Source organism: Macrobrachium rosenbergii, unplaced genomic scaffold (genome assembly GCF_040412425.1).
Source record: "Macrobrachium rosenbergii isolate ZJJX-2024 unplaced genomic scaffold, ASM4041242v1 13902, whole genome shotgun sequence".
Lineage (NCBI taxonomy): Eukaryota > Metazoa > Arthropoda > Malacostraca > Decapoda > Palaemonidae > Macrobrachium > Macrobrachium rosenbergii.
Genome location: NW_027100722.1, coordinates 945,576 through 963,494, shown reverse-complemented (window position 1 = coordinate 963,494; position 17,919 = coordinate 945,576). Strand labels below are relative to the sequence as shown.

The window sequence follows — 17,919 nt, the reverse complement described above, 5'->3', positions numbered from 1 at the left end:
ATATATATATATAGAGAGAGAGAGAGAGAGAGTTGAATGGTGTACTAGAGGTTGTGAGGTAAGGGGGTGAAGTGAGGTGAGTGTACTGAAGTGAGGTGGAGTGAAGTGGGGTGAGGTGAGGTGAGGTGAAGTGAGGTAGGTGAAAGTGTGGGTGAAGGAAGTGAGAAGTGAAGTGAGGTGAGGCAAAGTGAGGGTGAAGTGAGATGAGGTGGAGTGGGTGAAACAAAGTGAAGGTGAGTGAAGTGAGGGAAGTGGGTGAGGTGAGGTGAGGTGAGGCAAAGTGAGGGGTGAGGTGAGGAGTGGGGTGAAGTGAGGTGAGGTGAAGTGTGTGGGGTGAAGTGAGGTGAGTGAAGTGGGGTGAGGTGAGGTGAGGTGAGGTGAGATAAGGTGAGGGGTGGGGTGAGGTGGTGAGGTGAAGTGGGTGAGGTGAGGTGAAGTGAGTGAAGTGAAGTGAGGTGAAGTGATGATGAAGTGAGGTGAGGTGAGTGGGGTGAAGGTGAGGTGAGGGGTGAGGTGAGGTGTGAGGTGGGGTGAAGTGAGGTGGAGTGAAGGTTGAGGTGAGGTGAAGGGTGAGGTGAGGTGGAGTGAGATGAGGTGAAGTGAAGACGTGGTGGGGTGAAGGTGAGGTGAGGTGGGGTGGTGAGGTGAAGTGAAGGAGAAGTGAGGTGAGCTAAGGTGAGTGAGGTGAAGGTGAGGTGAGATGAGATGAGATGATGATGGGGTGGACAGAAGAAGAAGAAAATGCAAAGAATATGATCTTTGATGAGAAATGAAAATGAAGGTGTGGGTGTCCTCAAAGCCGCAGCCCAGTGTTCAGAGGCCTAACATTGAAAGTAATAATAATAATAATAATTATTGCTTGAGTATGTTAGGTCTGCTGGTGTATCATTAGTTTTTCCACTGTTTAAGATTTGAATTTCCTGAAAGGCTGACCAAACACGACCAAAGCAAGGAAAATATGCTCTGCTATACTGTTAAATGAACTGAATGGCTCATTTTCCTCCAGCATGCATTTTTATGCTTAAAGTAAGCATCATTTCATTCCTTAGAAGTAAGTTTATGATCCTTTCCTTAGTAGTAGCAATTGAACTTGAGTGTCCGTGCCCCTTCATGGAAGAGCGCTCCTCAAAGACAAGTGGACGTAAGCAGCGGTTTTGAGCAGTGGTGAAGGCTCGTAGCTGGCGTTCCATAAGTCGGGGTGGGCATAGGTGGGGCTAAGATATTTTTTGAGGGGGGCCAAAGAAAATGACACAAAAGTAATGTGCCAGTTCTGTAATGAGTGAAATATACTCTTCTCGAATGTATGCATCCATGTGAATGAAGGAAAGTGATAGTATTAGTAATTAGTAAACCTGTATTTGAAATGAGAGAGCCCAATCTTCAATGAATTTTCAACTCATACGACATGCAACTGTATCAAATACTGTAAGGGTTAACGTTTAGCTACAAAGGGAATTTCAACTGGGGGAAGGGAAGGCAATCATCTAACAGCAGGGGCACGGGCCGCCCGCCCATGGCCCCACCAAAGGACGCCACAGGTTTTGAGGGAAGTAGGGTGCAGCAGCACTTCTTCCCAAAATAAGTGAAGAAAGGCGTTCATTTCTTCGAACAAACTGGATGTTCGAAAGACAAGTCGGCAATTCAAGTAAGTTCTGATAAAATGACACTATAATATATGAAAAGGGCGCTCGCTGCTTGGGAAGAAGAAGAAGCCTTCGTGGAAATAAGCAGGTGACGACGAGCCTAAAGTATTTTTGCCGACCAGTCTTGGCAGACTTGTCCGTTTGTTGACGGTATATATGTCCGTGTTTTTCTTTCGTGATTGTTGGTTTTTTCTGCCCACAGGTATATTAAGTGAGTGGTCAGGAGGCACGAAATGTCTGTCCCGTCTGTTTGTGTGACGTCGGGTGACGAGCCTAAAGTCTTTCGCTTTGTTTACATCCATAAACGTCGGTCGGCGTCAGTGACTACATATATAAGTTTTTGCGTCTTGTCTCTTCGTCGACGGTAGGTGTTTTCATTATTATCTTTCATGATGATTGTTTTCCGCCTGGAGTAAAGCTGCTGCGGGTATATTACTCGACTTGTGAGGTCGCAGGAAGTGTTTGTGTGATGAGCCTCTGAGCCATTTCTGAGAGCTGGATTTCTGGTGACCGCAGGGAGGTGGTAGGCTAGTTTCAGTTTTGACCTTCCGTGTTATAGATAGTTTATTATAAGTATTCAGCAGGTTCAAAATTGTGATTTTGCTATTATGAAACTGTATTTGGGTAATTCTAAGCCCGCTGTCCGCGGTGAGGTAGCCTATGGCAGTTGACGTTTTTCTATAGAACTTGACCTGCTGAACAAGAATTTCAAGTAAAATTTTGTCGGTCGGCTGTAACTAAAGCGTAACTGACCCTCGAAGACTGCACACCGGTACCTGGGTCCCCTGCACTGGCGCATACAGCTCAAGGGTAAATTACATGCAGCCGACGGGCAAAATATATTACCCTAAACTCATGCAAAGCAAGCAAAGCAACACTGAAAAACGTCAACTGCCACAGGCTACCTCAACTACACACTAACCGTTGCTTGCCATCGGGGCGAAGAAACGTAAACGGTAAACAAATCCGCCATCTTGGGTTACGTAACCACTAGGGAGCCATATGTTCAGCAGGGGAGGGGAAGGAGAGGTACTGCACAAAAGGTACAAGTTGGTAAAGTGACGTAGGACTGTTATGTAGAAACATGGCGGTAAATGACAGTTACCCAAAAAATAATAATGCTCCTACATGAAAAGCACTAAAACCTAATAACACCAAAAACACAGGTGACCTAACTACCTACTAATAAAGAAGATAGTTTAGGAACCTTACCTTAAAGGGGTGGAGGGTACAATTCAGCCGCCGCCTTTACAAACGCGTGGAGCCTCGTCTTCAGGGTCATCAAAGTGGATTTTAAAATGGGCTACTGCCAAGTACCTGACGAAGTTGTACCTCCACGCCGTACCTGGCGTCGTCTCACGAAGTTCCCTCCACCTCCTCTCAATAGTATTTGTATGCGCACCAGTTACTGGGTCCACAAAGTTCATGGAATGATTGACGGTTAAGTGCACATAGCCTTCGTCCTTCAGGCAGTCATAAGCTCCCCAGCAATCAGATACAATAGTTGTCCCCGGTACAATGTTAACTAAGGTAGCAATTGACACAGGTAAGAGGCAAATTGCACTTGGTTACAGGCTCAGAGGAGCGGAGGTTCCAGGGTGACGTCCGTCATCATGCTGGGTTGAAGAGTGAGTGAACTGTGCGGTGAACTGCACCGGAACAGGGTAGGAAGGATGAAGTTTTGCTAAAAGTGTATTTCTGCTTTCAGTTTTGGGGTAGCGGAACGGCGCTGTGTTTATCCGCATTTTTTAAAATAATCTGGCAGGCTCGTATGCTCTGGCAAGCGGTAATATTGTGCTGTGCTGCGCCAACCACAGGGCTTACAAATTATGTAAAAAAGTTTTCTGTTAACGTCACTGAGAGAAAGTGGTAGCGAAACGTCCTGCAAGACCCTTCTCCTCCTACCCCATATACATGCTTCAGGTGTCTGCCGACAAATGTAAAGTAATATTGTAGTTTATTTATGGTAAAATCATGTTATAGAAAGAGACGTCAATATATTTGTGAACGGAAAAGTACTGGAAGAACGTTGTAGGCACAAGCTACAACAAATAGGAAACGGTTATAAAACAGTTGAGCAAAAGGAATACATGTAACTGAGTTTATGTATCCCCAAATTCTCCACCTGGGTGAAATGTAATGTTGTAAACGTTATTACGTGATTGGTTGGGTACAGCCACCCGCCAAAAACCCACCAACAACTCTCTCAGTTGGAGGCATGGATGAACCGAAAGCTCCCTGTAAGACCGCGCATGCGTGAATTGGAATCAGCAGTAGTAGTGATATGTGAAAAGTACTTTGTAATGGCTCGCGCTGATCATTTATTCCCCTTATTTTTACGCTTGTTTTTGTTTTCCAAATGACGTATATAACTGGAAATACAACAATAAGTTGCCCAAACCTTTTCCCAAGTTATTTACCGCCCAGAACCCGAGATTCCCAACGGGTCCCCTCACCGTGAGCTATTCTCGAAAGTGTTTTTACCCACCCAGGACCCAGATTCCCAACCGTCCCCCTTTTGTCGGCGACAGTTCTAAGGTAAATTACAGCTTAATTACAGCCGAGCGACAAAATATTACTTTAAATTCTTGTTCAGCAAGTAAAGTTCTATAAAAAAATGTCAACTGCCATAACCTAGCCCACCGTGGACAGCCGGCTTAGATCTACCGGTATTTGTATAGACTGCAGATTTTCGTGATGCTCTTGTAAGTGGCTATTAGGCTACTGATGCTTCCTGTCAGGTTCTTGTGGACTTGAGAATGAATGTGTTCAGGAATTTCTGACATTGCTTACATAAATAAAGGGATGTTTAAGGTGTTACTTACAAGGAACCACAATGATCTCATTTTAAGTTTTGCCGAAGGATTGATCCTTGATTTAGAGGTTTTATTTATGAGCATTCCATTTTTCTATGATATTTACGCTACCAATTGTTGAAGTTTTTAGTTCTTGTTTATCATTCTCTAAGCAGAAATGACAGGATCAGTTAATAAGCTAATGAATAGGACCTACTGTACGTGAAAGGGAAAATTAATGTGGATCTTAATTCCTTGAACAATCTTGAAGGAGGAGATTTAAATGAATTTACTTTGGATCAGTACATTGTATTTGTGACAGATAGGTTAAGTTCAGTAGAAGAAATACCGTATTTGCTGGTGAAGGTTTTTAGATTATTAGTTTTATATTGATATTCTTTTTTTTCAGGAAATGTTAGGGGAAGCAAGTACAACACCACTCCTCCAGGATGCTAAAGAGTGTTTGTCACACGTGAACCCTCTTTCTCTTCATAGCATGGGGCTCACCAGTGAATATGATAGGTAAGATTTATTGAAGTTTTGATCAGTTCATGTAGAATGGATTAATCCTCATGCGTGGAGGTTTCATAGAGAGCATTGTTTATTTTTGCTCAGTTGTATAAGGATATTAGTAGCGTATATGTCTAATTCTTCTAAATAAGGAGAATGTCATAAGTATCAGATTAATGTAGCAGCATGTAAGTGTAGTGTTTTCATCAACCAGACTAACTAGAAGATAGTCTGACAGAAACATGACATGACATTCCAAGTTTTAGTCACAATTTAAAGGAATGCATTTTAGCAAAGCGTGCCTCGATGAATGGCGGGAAGTTGACGGCCACAAACTACAAACGCCTGCTTCCCAGCTTAAACAACAGGCACAAATGAATACATACATTATTTCTAAGTGATGTTTCTCATTCATTGGCAATACATATCAGTAAGTGGAAAGGTAAAGCATGTGGTGAGAGTGTCAGGAATATTTTAGCTGCATACACAGTATTGGTGGTCATCAGAGACTGTTAGTAATCCTTGCATTCTCCAGATGAATGTCATATCAGTAAAGGAACCTAAGAAAATTTTCTACAATAATTTTCAAGTTATCATGTTCTTTAATACTTTGTGATTTCTTTTGACAGTAACTCGGAAGTTGATGGGCAGGAATCACACGAAGCAAGTGTCTTAGATGTAAATATAAAGAAACTCCCTGAAGCAGATGGTTCTGCAGTGAAAAAGAAAATGTAAGTTTTTGATTGGTGCTTTTGTGTCATTGGAAAGGTTACTTGTAGATTTTTCTTTCATGATGTATGTATCCAAGAGTTTCAATTTTCTCTGAATTCTGTAGTTCGATAATGGTATTTTTAGGTACAGTACAGGTTCACAGTCTCTTTATCTAAAACCCTTGGGGCAGTGGTGTATCAGATTTTGGAATTTTTGGGGGGTTTCAGAACTGAAGCTTGCTCTGTAAATACACAAGGACAATTTATCTGCAACAAAAACATTCTGTAAAACTCAAAACTGTACAGCATTAAAAATAACCACAATTTTCGTATACACTCATGTATTATCCAGTCTCGTGTATCTTGCAATCCTTATAATTTTGTCACTGAACATGATTTCAGCAAATATATTGTGTATAGTGCAAGGTGCATTTTTGGTAGACTACACAAGGCCATGTTTTATATGTGTTTATTTTTTAGTAGGTTATATTAGGCTAGACTTCCTATGCTTGTATCAGTTTTGTTAGATTCCATTGTTAATACATAATATATATATATCTAAGTTCCTTATAACTAATTAGTAGGCCTAGGACCAGAAGTTTGGTAGGTTAGGTGCAAACCTCCATACATTCAGCCAGGTATACAAAATTTGTGGCTTGTCCAAGAATTTATTACTATTACGGGCTGCTGAAAAGCAAGAGCCCGTGTCAGCACAAGGCTGACTAAATCTAACTGGTAGTCGTTCATTACTATTTGTTAAAATTAAGTCACTTACTGTTGCATGCAAAACACTGGCATAAACAACAGCGAGTACTGACATAACTGAATCAAGAAGCAGCTGTTTACTGATGTTAGTTACTGTAACTAACATTGAGAAACAGCTGTTTGCCAATTTTAGTTATCATAACTAACACACATTTATTAAGAGTTGAATTACAGTTATGAATTTGTTAAAAATGAGCTAATTTTCAATGGTGATTTCAATAAATAACAAAATTCTTATTAATCCTTCACTCAGTGGCAGTGGAGCAGGTCAGCTAAGTACACCACTAAATTTAAGTTTTATATAAGTAACTTACCCAGTAATTACTTAGCCAAGAGTTTCTACTTGAACGGCAGCTAGAATTTGTTAGTGTAGGTGACTAGACCCCACCCAGTTTGGGCTAAGAGAGAGGAACAACACTGCCAACAAGACAATTTGTTCCTGCCGCTCATAGAGTCTACGTCTGGTGTTGACGAAGTGCCTTGGTTTTTTTGATTCATTGGTTTCTTCCCATTTGGTGAAGTATTTTTGTTACGGTAGCCTTTCGGCATTGTTATTTGATGTTGACTTTCTTTGACGTTTTTCACAATTGTGACATTCAAGCTAGTTTAGGCATGTCTGACACTAGTTCTAGTTTCTGGTATTGCAGTAAAGGCTGTAATACCTGGATGACAAAATTGACATATGATTCTCATATTATGTGTACCAATTGCAGAGGGCAGGTTTGCTCTATTAATTTGACTTGTGACGAGTGCAGGGAATGGGGGGAACAGTAATGGAAGACAGTAGCTTCACATTTAGCTAAATTAGAGAGGGACCGAAAGAGAAAAGCGGCTGCTAAAGCCGGCGGGAAAATAGTTAGTCTCTGACACCTAAATCTAACAGTACGATATTACTGTTATTTCACCTGTTGTTAACCCTTCCCCACCTGCATCAATTCTTTCTCCTAAACCACCTACTCCTCCTGGCTCCAATACTTCTGAACCCGATTGCTTTACCAGCCTTGAAAATAAATTTCATCAACGGTTGAATTTGGTAGTGAGTACAGTGGCCCAGTTAGGGGTGCCAGTGCGTGTCCTGTTGGACAAATTGGAAAAGAGTGATAAAAGTGAAGTGTCAGTGGAGGAGGTGGCTGCTCGTCCCACTGATTCTCCTAGGCAACAGTCCCTGCCATGCTCCCCTCTACCTGGGAGGAGGCATACTGGTAGCCCAAGGGAGGTCAGTGGGGTATGCCCACGGGCAGTCGTCCCCTCAGTCCAACCTGTTGTATCCCAGGTTGCGACTAGAGACAGCTGTTGGAAAGGCGTTTCGGATGTGCTTCGGCTTTTGTCAAGCTCAGAGGAGTCCTCGCCTCATAAGAGGTGCCTTCAGTGCTTCCCTGACGAAGCTTGCCCACTTGAAGGACACTCATCAGGTAGAGATCTGTCCCTGCATCTTCCTTGCAAGAGTTTGAGGGAGCCTTCCTTCAGTCCTCAGCCTTCTTGCAGCAAGTGGGACAGTCCAGAGTGTTTCTCCTCTCCTCAGCGCCAGGAGCAAAGGTTTAGACTCTCCTCTTCCTCTTGGCGGCGTTCCCCATTGGACTCTAAACGCAGTTCAAGCGAGCAGCTTCTTGTCTCGCACAAGTGCCCTGTTCTTTCCGAGCGTCCTGGATCAGCTTAGCGTCCGTTTCACGCTGAACGAGCAGCTGAGTGCCCTGAAGCAGCCAAGCGCCCGGTAGCAGCCAAGCGCCCGGTAGCAGCCAAGCGCCCTGAACCTCCTGAGCGCCCAGAACCTCCTGAGCTTCCCCAAGTGCTTGAACACCCTGAAGCGCGCTATCGACCTGTTTTGGGGATTCGCTCTTCTATGAATCTTCCCTCTTCCGCTTTAGACCTGTCACTGGTTCCTTATAGCGTCAATTAGACACTATCCTGTAACTTCTTCAATAACCTTCAGCGCCGACAGCTCCTGAGCTAAACCCAGTATTGTCTCCGATCTCTTCTGATGATGATGTTGATCAGGACTCAACCTCGACTCCGTACGCATCCCCGCGCAAATTCCTTCTTCAGCAATTCCCGGACTTTTTCACACCTGCTGCTCCTTCCTCTCCAGCTTCATCTTTCATGATGAGTAACCAGCCTTCGGACTGTGAGACTTCCTAAGATGGTTCTCTCTTCCTCGTCGAAGAAAGCTCTAAGCGAGGTGGAGAATTGGCTTTCTGAGAAGAGGGAACAAGGGAAGCCCTGCTTTAGCGTACCACCCTCACGTTTTGCACGTATGCGCTGTTTGTCTTACGCGATGGGAGAAGCTCCTTCCCTGGGAGTGGCTGCCTCCTCCCAGGGGAACTTCTCGGCACTCATCAACTCGGGACGAAGATCTGCTCTCGCTTCTTCCAGGGTTTTCTTTTCAGCTCAGGAGAAGGACCATTTGTTGACTCTTTTTAAATCTTTGGAAGTTTTGTTTTCTTGACTGGTGTGTAGGTGTGGTTGCCAAGAAAATTCAGGATCCCACTCTTCCAAGAGACAACTCTCCGGAACTTCTTAATTTCCTCTCCTGTGCTGAAAAGGCAATTAGGGATGGTTCCCAGGAACTAGCTGCCCTTTATGCTATGGGCGTTTTAAAAAAATGAGAACTTTGGGTTACTTTCATGTCGAAAGGTGTGACGACTCCACAGAAATCGGCTCTTTGTCTTCCCTGCTTGACAAATGGCACTTATTCCCACAATCCACAGTAAGGAAGCCTACTCAGGAAGTCAATGCAGGATCTTCTGACCCAATCAACTAAGCGCCAAAGGGATTGGCCTACCTTCTCTGCCAAAACCACCTCCCCTCTTCAGCCTCGGCCCTTTCGTGGAGGCAAACAGAGGCCCCAGTCCAGATCTCGAGGGACAGTTAGGTTTGCGTCAGTGCCAGGCTACGTCTCTTCTGGGAGAGATGGAGCAACAGAGGGGCGGGTCAGTGGGTAGTGAAAATACCAAAGGAGGGATACTCCATCCCCTTCAAGGAGAGGCCGCCCTTGACCAGTACTCCCGTCATATTGACGGCTTACTCCATAGGATCGGAGAGATATTCGGCTCTCTCAAAGGAGGTTTCTCTCTGAACAAAGAAACCACAGAAGTAGTAAAGAATGTAATATTGAAGGGCTTCTACAATCGTCTTTATGTAGTGCCCAAAGCTTCAGGAGGTTGGAGGCCAGTGCTCGATGTAAGTGTGTTGAATGTCTTCATAAAATAGACAAAATTCGACACTGGGACCACTCATTCAGTTCTTGTGTCCATCCGTCAGAGAGATTGGATGATCTCCCAGGACATGCAAGATCCGCATTTTCATATTCTGATCCACATAGACTCATGGAAACACCTCAGGTTATTATTTGAGAATCAAGTCTATCAGTTCCGAGCACTTTGTTTCAGTCTCTCGACTGCCCCACAGTTATTCACCCGAGTGTTGGCTCCCCTGGCGGGATGGCTACATCTAGCGGGAGTAAGTATTGCTATATCTGGACGATTGGCTACTCCATTCGACCATGGAGCAGCATTGCATGGAGGACTTGCAGAAGACTTGTTTTAACTCAAGAATTGGGACTTTTACTGAATCACGAGAAGTCGCAGATGACCCCCACTCAGAAGATTCTCTATTTTGGGGGTTCAGATAGACTCTGAGTTTTCAGGCTTCTCCGTCACTCAAGAGAGTGGAAGACCGTCTGCGGAAAGTAGACCTGCTCCTCTCACTTTGCTCATGCTCTGCCACTCAGTGGATGTGTCTCTTGGGTATGCTGGCTTCTCTGGAACAGTTTGTAAAACTAGGGAGGCTACATATGAGACCACTCCAGTTTTACCTAAGAGCTTGCTGAGATTGGAAGGTTCATCAAGATCATCACTTCTTTCCGATGACTTCAGAAATAAAGGAGGATCTGCGGTGGTGGAGGTCGAAAGAAAAACTCACGGAAGGGAAATCTCTTCTCCCGGTGAGCCCCGACCTAGACTTCTTTTCCAACGCGTCGAATCTAGGTTGGGGAGCCCTCCTTGGTAACCTAGAAGTCTCTGGAAGGTGGTCCTCAGAGGAGAAGAAACTTCATATCAACATAAAGGAGTTAAAAGCGATACATCTGGGTCTGCACCACTTTGCAATAGAGGTCCGCCACAGGATGGTGGAGGTCCATGGACAACACCAGGGAGGCGGCCTTGGTGTAAAATTCATGAATCATCAAGTTTATAAAAAGAATGAAAAAGTATCACCAACGTTAGTTTTCTGTGACAATTTTGTAATTATTTACAATTTTACTCATAGATGAAGGACCAGCTTCTATGCTGGTGCATGGATCTGAACCAAACTTGTTTGGTTACTCGTTTCATTCAGGGCAAGTGCAATGTCCTGGCGGACGAATTGAGTTGTCAGAATCAAATTCTGCCCACAGAATGGACTCTAGATCTTCATGTGTTCCAGCCTTTGGAATCTATGGGGTCAGCTGACCATAGATTTATTTGTGACATCCAGAAACCACTGCCTGCCTCTGTTCTGCTCCCCTTTCCTGGACCCACTAGTTTGTGCGACGGATGTGATGATACTAGACTGTCCAACCTGGATCTTCACACCTTTCCTCCATTCGGGATGATTTGAGAGGTACTAAAGAAGTTCCGCTCTTACCGCAATGTAAGAATGACACTCATTGCCCCCTTCTGAAGGAGTGGTTCCCAGACGTGCTCGATCTCCTCGTAGACTTCCCAAGACGCCTCCCCGAGATTCCAAGTCTTCTCAGACAACCCCACTTCAGGAAGTTCCATCAAAGTCTATCCTCTCTGGCCCTGACAGGATTTCAACTGTCTGCAAGCTCATCCTAGCGAAAGGGTTTTCTAAGTCATTGGCGGAGGCTATCGCCAAATGTAGACATAACTCCTCCTATAATATCTAACAGGCCAAGTGGTCAGTGTTTAGGATTTGGTGTAGAAGAAACAAAGTTTCTTCTTAACATCTATCGCTCAAACAGCAGATTTCCTTTTCTATTTGAGATCTTCTAATGGCCTGTCTGCTTTGACAATAAAGGGGTATAGAGCAATACTTGTCTCTGTTTTTGCCATAGAGGGCTTAATATTTCGAACGATCAAGATTTGTCCGATCTCATTAAATCCTTTAATATCTCCAAGTCTAGAAAGAGGAGACCTTCTCTTGGAATCTTCATGTAGTCATTAAGTGGCTTGCTAATCCTCACTAAGGGATCTGACATGGAAGACTCTTTTTCTAGTGGCCTTAGCCACAGCAAAAAGAATAAGTGAGCTGCTTGCAGTAGACGAAAGGATTGGTTTTTCTCAATGGGATACGGTTTGCTCCCTCTTGTTAGGATTCTTAGCAAAGAACGAGAACCCATCTCATCCTTGGCCTCGTTCTTTCACAATTAAAAGTTTAACGGATAACCTAGGTATGGGAGAGGAAGAGAGAGACCTGTGTCTGGTACGAGCCCTCAGGTACTATTTACATCGTACAGAGAAGATTAGAGGACAGTTCAGTAATCTTTGGTGTTCCGTGAAGAATCCCTCTAGACCTTTGTCAAAGAACGCTTTTAAAGGATGGAGCATGCAATGTATGGGCAGTTGCCACTTTTGTAGCTTTCAAGCACAACCTTTCCCTCTGTGATCTTACAAGCAACATATTGGGAGTGCAGATCAGTATTTGCGATGTATTACTTGCGGGACGTTGAGACGATTTAGGAAAACTGCAGTGTCCTGGGACCTGTGTCCCTAATTGGCGTGGTATTGGGTTGATTATGTATGTTTTGTCAGCCTTCAGTAAGCACCTTTGTCGCAAAGCTTGTTTTATACTTCATCAGCCTTGAATACCCCTTTGCTTTTGAAGTGGCCCACTTCAGTAGAGGCGCTTATGGCCATACTGCCATGCCGCTACAGGTTGAGATGATCACCAATCAGAGGCAGTATCTACCTGCAACAGCTCTCACACCAGGTAAGGAAACAACAAACACTTTTTCAGTGCTAGCCTAATCTATTGTCCATGATTCCCCTCTGTCTTTCAATGTGGAATCAGCTAAGGAATTACTGGGTAAGTTACTTATATAAAAATGACATATTGCAATACACTCCCTGAACACCTGAATTAGCCCTGGTCACCTACCAGCCCGAACTACATCCCCATAGCTTTTACCCACTAAGTGGGTAATTAACTGTCAGCATTACCAACGCTTACAGGAAAATCTTGTCAAATGAGTTACCTGAAGTACCGTTGGCAACACTGCTGCAAGTCCTGGCCGAATGAGGCCGAGATCCCCAATTTGCTTTTTGTTCACCATGCTGTGTGGGTGTGTCCCACATCAGATGAACTTTTGGTCATTTAGCCCAACCTCCATTTAAGAATTTGGACAGCAGATCACGATTTGGTCTGTTTTCAACGCATTTTCTCCTGGGTGGATACTTTATTGATTGGATTTGGAACTTCTCTCCCGATTTTGACTTTGGGATCGTTACTTTGGACTCGATCAGATAAGTCAAACAAGAAGACGTCGCTGTCTGCTAGCGCCGATACTTCCACTTCGTTTACATCTTCGATGACAGAGCCTTCTACTGCTGGAGATGCTGATGCTCATCGGCCCTACACGTCCTGCAAGCGTAGGATGAGTACCCTCAAACACGATCGACATTCTGTTTGTATTTTATGTAGGAAGATGCAGTGTAGTATCAGTCAGATAGGCTGCGAGTCTTGGTCGGTAGGTCAGATGGAAGAATTATTCAAAAAGTACCCCTTCGTTGGCTGAGTCGGTTGAGCTTCAGACTGTCACTCGATGGGCCGGAGTTCAATTCCACGGCCGGCTGATGAAGAGTTAGAGGAATTTATTTCTGGTGATAGAAATTAATTTCTCGCTATAATGTGGTTCGGATTCCACAATAAGCTGTAGGTCCCATTGCTAAGTAACCAGTTGGTTCTTAGCCACGTAAAATAAGTCTAATCCTTCGGGCCAGCCCTAGGAGAGATGTTAATCAGCTCAGTGGTCTGGTAAAACTAAGGTATACTTTTCTTTATTCAAAAAGTTAGAGGACAAGTTACCAGCTAGTATGTCTAGTCTATTTTTTCCCTAGCTTTATGACTAAATTAATGGAAACTAGAGATAAGGGTAGTAGGACTAGTGTTGTAGACACTAATCGTTCTTTTTCAGCCCCCCTGCCTGTTCCAGAACCAGCCCTAACAGGTGCTGGGGGTCATGGAGAACCGCAAACCTTGAAGGTAGGATCTGCCGCCCCCCCTGCCGCGGAGCAGGCAGTGTTGGCAGCAGTTCCCTCCCCCCCCCACCTCTAAAAGCGTAAGTTCTAAGGTGGATTAGAATTAGGAATCACTCAGACGAGTAGGAATTCTACTTTAGAAAGTATTCAGGAAGAGTAGTTGAACATGCAGTCTTCTTTGGGTTCAGGTTTGGTTGGGGTCGCTAATGTTTAGGTCTTTCATTTAGATCAATCGTCGGTTTTATTTCCTGCTTCGTGCCCTGTGCAACAAAAGGTTTCAGATCCGTGGAGGGTCGTTCAGATTTGGTTTCTGATGTATCTGGTTCTGAATTTGTTTTGTTTTTCCTTGAATACTCTTTCTTCGAAGGTTCCTTTTCCTTCGGGTTAAAAATTTCTTTTCGTCTTGTGTTGGTGGTAATTCTGGCGATCGAGTTTTCCCATATTCATGATCATGTCTTAAAGAATTTTCTGAATTCGATAATGATGTCTGTCAAGATTATCAGGGCAGGGGAACAGAACCAGTCTATTCTCTTTCTTTGAAATCTATGGCCTCTTTGGCCTCTACGCAATTTTCCCTTTTTTTTTTTCCTTTTTTTCCCCCATTTTCTTCTAAGCCTTCTTCCATTGCCCTTCTCAGTCTTCTTTTTCAGTCCACTCTTCAGAGGGCTCTGCAGGGTCTTTGTTGCTCATCCTGTTTTCTTGGCTTTTAACTCAGCAGAGCAAAGGCTTTTCTTGGTTCAACCCTGTGATATTAGAGCTTCAGCGGCTTCCTCTCTCTTCGGGGTTAAGGGAAGGGGTACTTTTAACGGATCCGTCTTCTTTATCACCTTTTGCGAATCCTGTAGTTTCTCAGGCATCCGATCTAGTTGCTTCTCAGGTGTTTGTGGAGGCATCAGCAACTCCTTATTTTCATTCTTTATAGGTTCCTAACTGTAATGTATCCTCAACGATTCTTGCAGATGCTACAGGAGTTGGTGGTTCGCCTGTGCCAGTGTTCAGTGTATCAGCACCGATAGTTTCCTCAGTCTTTCCATTCTCCAGGAGAGCTGGTAATTTTCCTTCCTCTGTTACCTTGGGTCCGGTACCGCATAACTTCCCCATCAAAACTCCTTTGAGTTCAGTCCGGTTGGTACCTTCTCCATCTGTCCAACATCGGCGTTAGGCGCCCCGGTGGTTACTCCGAGTGTGGCTTCTTCCTTCTTCCCTCCTTCGGCTTCTTCTTTCTCAACTTTCCTGCAGGTTTCTCTGTCCCTCCGTCTAGGCATCCATGTAGGTTCGGGGTTGATTCCGGGTCATCAAGGTCTTCAGTTCTGGATTCCCATTCTCATGCAGTTTTGATACATCCAGATTTGCGTGCTTGGGTGTTGCGGCTTCTTCCCTCTCAGGAGTGAGCGTTATCCGCCCAGGTGTTGCGTCATCCTCGTTGGGTGGTTCAGGGTTTGCGCAACTTACTTGGTGCCTCCAATATTTTCACAATTGATATGTCAGTTGTCCGTCTCACGCACCTAGGTGCTGGCAAGTTCCGGGTTTTCAAGTTCGGCATTTGCTAGGGGTCCACCTGCCACTTTCCTGTTCCGGCTCGGTCAGACCAGTCCGACAAGGATTGTTCATTTGAAGAAGAGGACCTGGTACTGGATATTAGTTCTTCAGCTAATGAGAATGAGTATAAGCGGATGTTGGACTTCATCCACACTCTTTATCCTCAATCCAAGGTTCCAGAGGAGCCTACACTACCAAATCAAGCGATGTTCAAGTCGCATCATCAAAGAATCTGGCTGTGTCGGGCAGGCATTGAGGGAGGCACACAGGTTAGTGGCTTTGATAGGGTCGAGTAAGCAGGATTCAACCTTGCTTCCTATTCAGGAGGGGTTTTAACAAGGTAGCGGGTAACCCTTAAGTGGGTATCAGGGTTCCTCTCAGCGTATCTGTTGAGGCTCTTCTCGCTCGGGTTCCTTCGTCAATTGTGTGTTCTCAGTTTCATCTAGGGAGGCTTGTATCTTGGAGGACACCTTTCGCAGCCAGTTGGAGGCCTTGTCCCACTCTATGTGGATGTGTCCGGGTTGATAGGGTTTTCTCAGACAAGATGGATATTCTCCCTCCGATCTGGTACTGCCTGAGCTGACATACCAGGTTAACATTTCGCCTGACTGTACAACGTTCTTTGGCAGAAGAGGAGGGACTTCTTTTAAAGCTTCTGCCTCACTATCCTGACATTCGGAGAGGGTTCTGTTGAGGGTGACTTTTGCGCTCTGCAACAGTCTTTTAGGGAGGAGGATATCTCCTCCATGGTCAGTTTCGTGTAGCCGTTGTCAGCAGTAGCATCACAGCAGACTATGATTAGTGTGGCTGCTCAGGGTTCAGGGGATGTGGCCAGTATAACGAACTTGTTACTTCTAACTCATGTCTCCAGTGTTGGCAATTATGCATCGTCGAGGGTATAAAATGTTGAAGTAGAGGTGCTCCTGTCCAACAGGGAACAGCCAGTACCCACTTGGAGAAGCCTCTTAGAAAGTCTGTTTCTCTCTCTCTCTCTCTCTCTCTCTCTCTCTCTCTCTCTCTCTCTCTCTCTCTCTCTCTCTCTCTCTCTCTCTCTCTTTAATTCCAGGGTCTTGTTGTCTCCACATGCTTTTCTCTTCAGGTATGTCTCAGGAATCAAGAATGCAGGTATATTCTGGCACGATTCTCGCTTGTTGGATCTTCTGTGATAGTCAGAAGAGGCGCATCTGACATCCGGAAGGTCTATAGTCTCCCCTCCTCCCGACGTTCATCTGTACTCAGATGCCTCATTTCAAGGTTGGGGAGCAGCCTTGGACGAACCCAGGCTTCTGGCCTCTGAAGGGATCGGGAACGAGAGGAGTCATAATCTTTGGGAACTCAGGGCTGTAAAGGAACCCCTCAGGTGTTTTTCAGTCCTAGTGCGCACCAGAGTAGTGGGTCTGCTTTGCGACATCGTAACTGCCGTTTCATATCTGAGAACTCGTGGGGAACAAGATCAATAGAACTTTAGAGGTGTACGGTTTCCGCCATTTGGTCTCATTCATCAGGTAATCAGGAATTGCGGGAGTGTCAAGGCGTCTATGACTCAAGCTTCTGAAGGCCATAACGATCTTGGTTTCCGGAACTCCTAATGCTCCTTACAGAAGTTCCGATGTTCCCTCTCATGCGGAAAATCTTCTAGATAACCGCAGTCTCACCATTGTCATCCAAACTCTTGTGTGATGAACTTAGTTGCAGGTGACAGCCGAGCAAACAGCTAGACAGACCAGACTCTCTAAAGCTATGTGTAGACAGCGTTTCTTTCAGCTTGAGAAAGTCACCCGTAAGCTTTACCATGTCAGCTGGACATGTGGAAGTCGGTGTTGTAAGGAAGGTCATTCCATCTATAGGCCTGCCATAACCAAAATAGCTGATTTTCTCTTATTCCTTCAGAAAGTCAAGATTCTTACGTTTTCGCTACTGCTAGCTACCGCTCAGCACTTACCAGTACATTTTTCCATCTCCCGAAAATTTCTAGTAGTAAGATCTAATATGATTTATGTTCTTTTAAGTTTAACATCCAGTCTTGCCAACTCCGGCTCCTTCATGAGATTTGTTGGAAGTTCTAACGTTAAGACAACTGATTAGGTGTTTTCTTTCTTTTGGCTTTAGCTGCAGATAGAACGGTGGGCGAGTTTGGGAAGTTTTCTAGGCTGGTTTCCTAAGGCGGAAAATGATATGTATTTCTCTTCTTCCGGAATTCATGGCAAAGACAGAGTCGGAGGCTAAAACTCTGCCGTTCGAGTAGAAACTCTTAACTAAGTAATTACTGGTTAAGTATATATAAAACTTTATTTTATCTTAAAAATGTCTTGTTGTAGGTGTGGCTGAAGAAACTAAAAATATGCAGGCTGCAAAATGTTTTAGAAGAGGCAAAAGCAACATCCGAAACTGGCAATATCATACTTCTACTTCATTTAATATACTGCGTTGCATTTTTAAACCCAGTTTATTACAGGACGCAGCTCAAAAAATTCCTCGGACGAAAGATGGAATCTACTGTAAGCAAGGCCCGCTCTTTAGCACATGAAGTTTCCCATAGACATCATGAAAAAGAAGATGTTTTTGAAGATGATACTCCAGCTCTTGATACTATGCAGTATGTTAAGGTATTGCAACCTTCTATATTTGCATTGAAACAGTTTCATTTTTAGATGAAATACTGTTGCAGCCTAATACTTAATGATATAACACTCTCATTGTAGTACAGCCCAGCCCAAATATAGTTTAACAAGACCTCACACCCATAACCCAGTGTATGGAA

At 44.3% G+C, this 17,919-nt stretch overlaps 2 protein-coding genes across 2 annotated transcripts in view; both read left to right on the top strand.

Moving 5' to 3' along the window:
* The window catches only part of LOC136837949 (WD repeat-containing protein 44-like), a 37,287-nt gene extending 32,518 nt beyond the window's left edge, over positions 1-4,769 (top strand). Inside the window, exon 5 of the mRNA XM_067102817.1 lies at positions 4,761-4,769. Coding sequence (XP_066958918.1) covers positions 4,761-4,769 — 9 coding nt within the window. The remainder of the gene's footprint in view (positions 1-4,760) is intronic.
* LOC136837948 (WD repeat-containing protein 44-like) lies at positions 1,724-17,809 on the top strand. The gene is made up of 4 exons (XM_067102816.1): positions 1,724-1,793; positions 4,848-4,960; positions 5,578-5,679; positions 17,614-17,809. Exons 2-4 carry the CDS (start codon positions 4,851-4,853, stop codon positions 17,807-17,809), a joined length of 408 nt encoding a protein of 135 aa, XP_066958917.1. The 5' UTR covers positions 1,724-1,793; positions 4,848-4,850.
* Positions 17,810-17,919: the final 110 nt, after the last annotated feature.

Bases quoted from the DNA above. Each gene is read 5' to 3' on its own strand.
- LOC136837948 (XM_067102816.1), top strand. From the start codon at position 4,851: ATGTTAGGGGAAGCAAGTACAACACCACTCCTCCAGGATGCTAAAGAG. The intron at 4,961-5,577 runs GTAAGATTTATT...TTCTTTTGACAG, and splicing joins CTCACCAGTGAATATGATAG to TAACTCGGAAGTTGATGGGC. The intron at 5,680-17,613 runs GTAAGTTTTTGA...AGTTTATTACAG, and splicing joins TCTGCAGTGAAAAAGAAAAT to GACGCAGCTCAAAAAATTCC.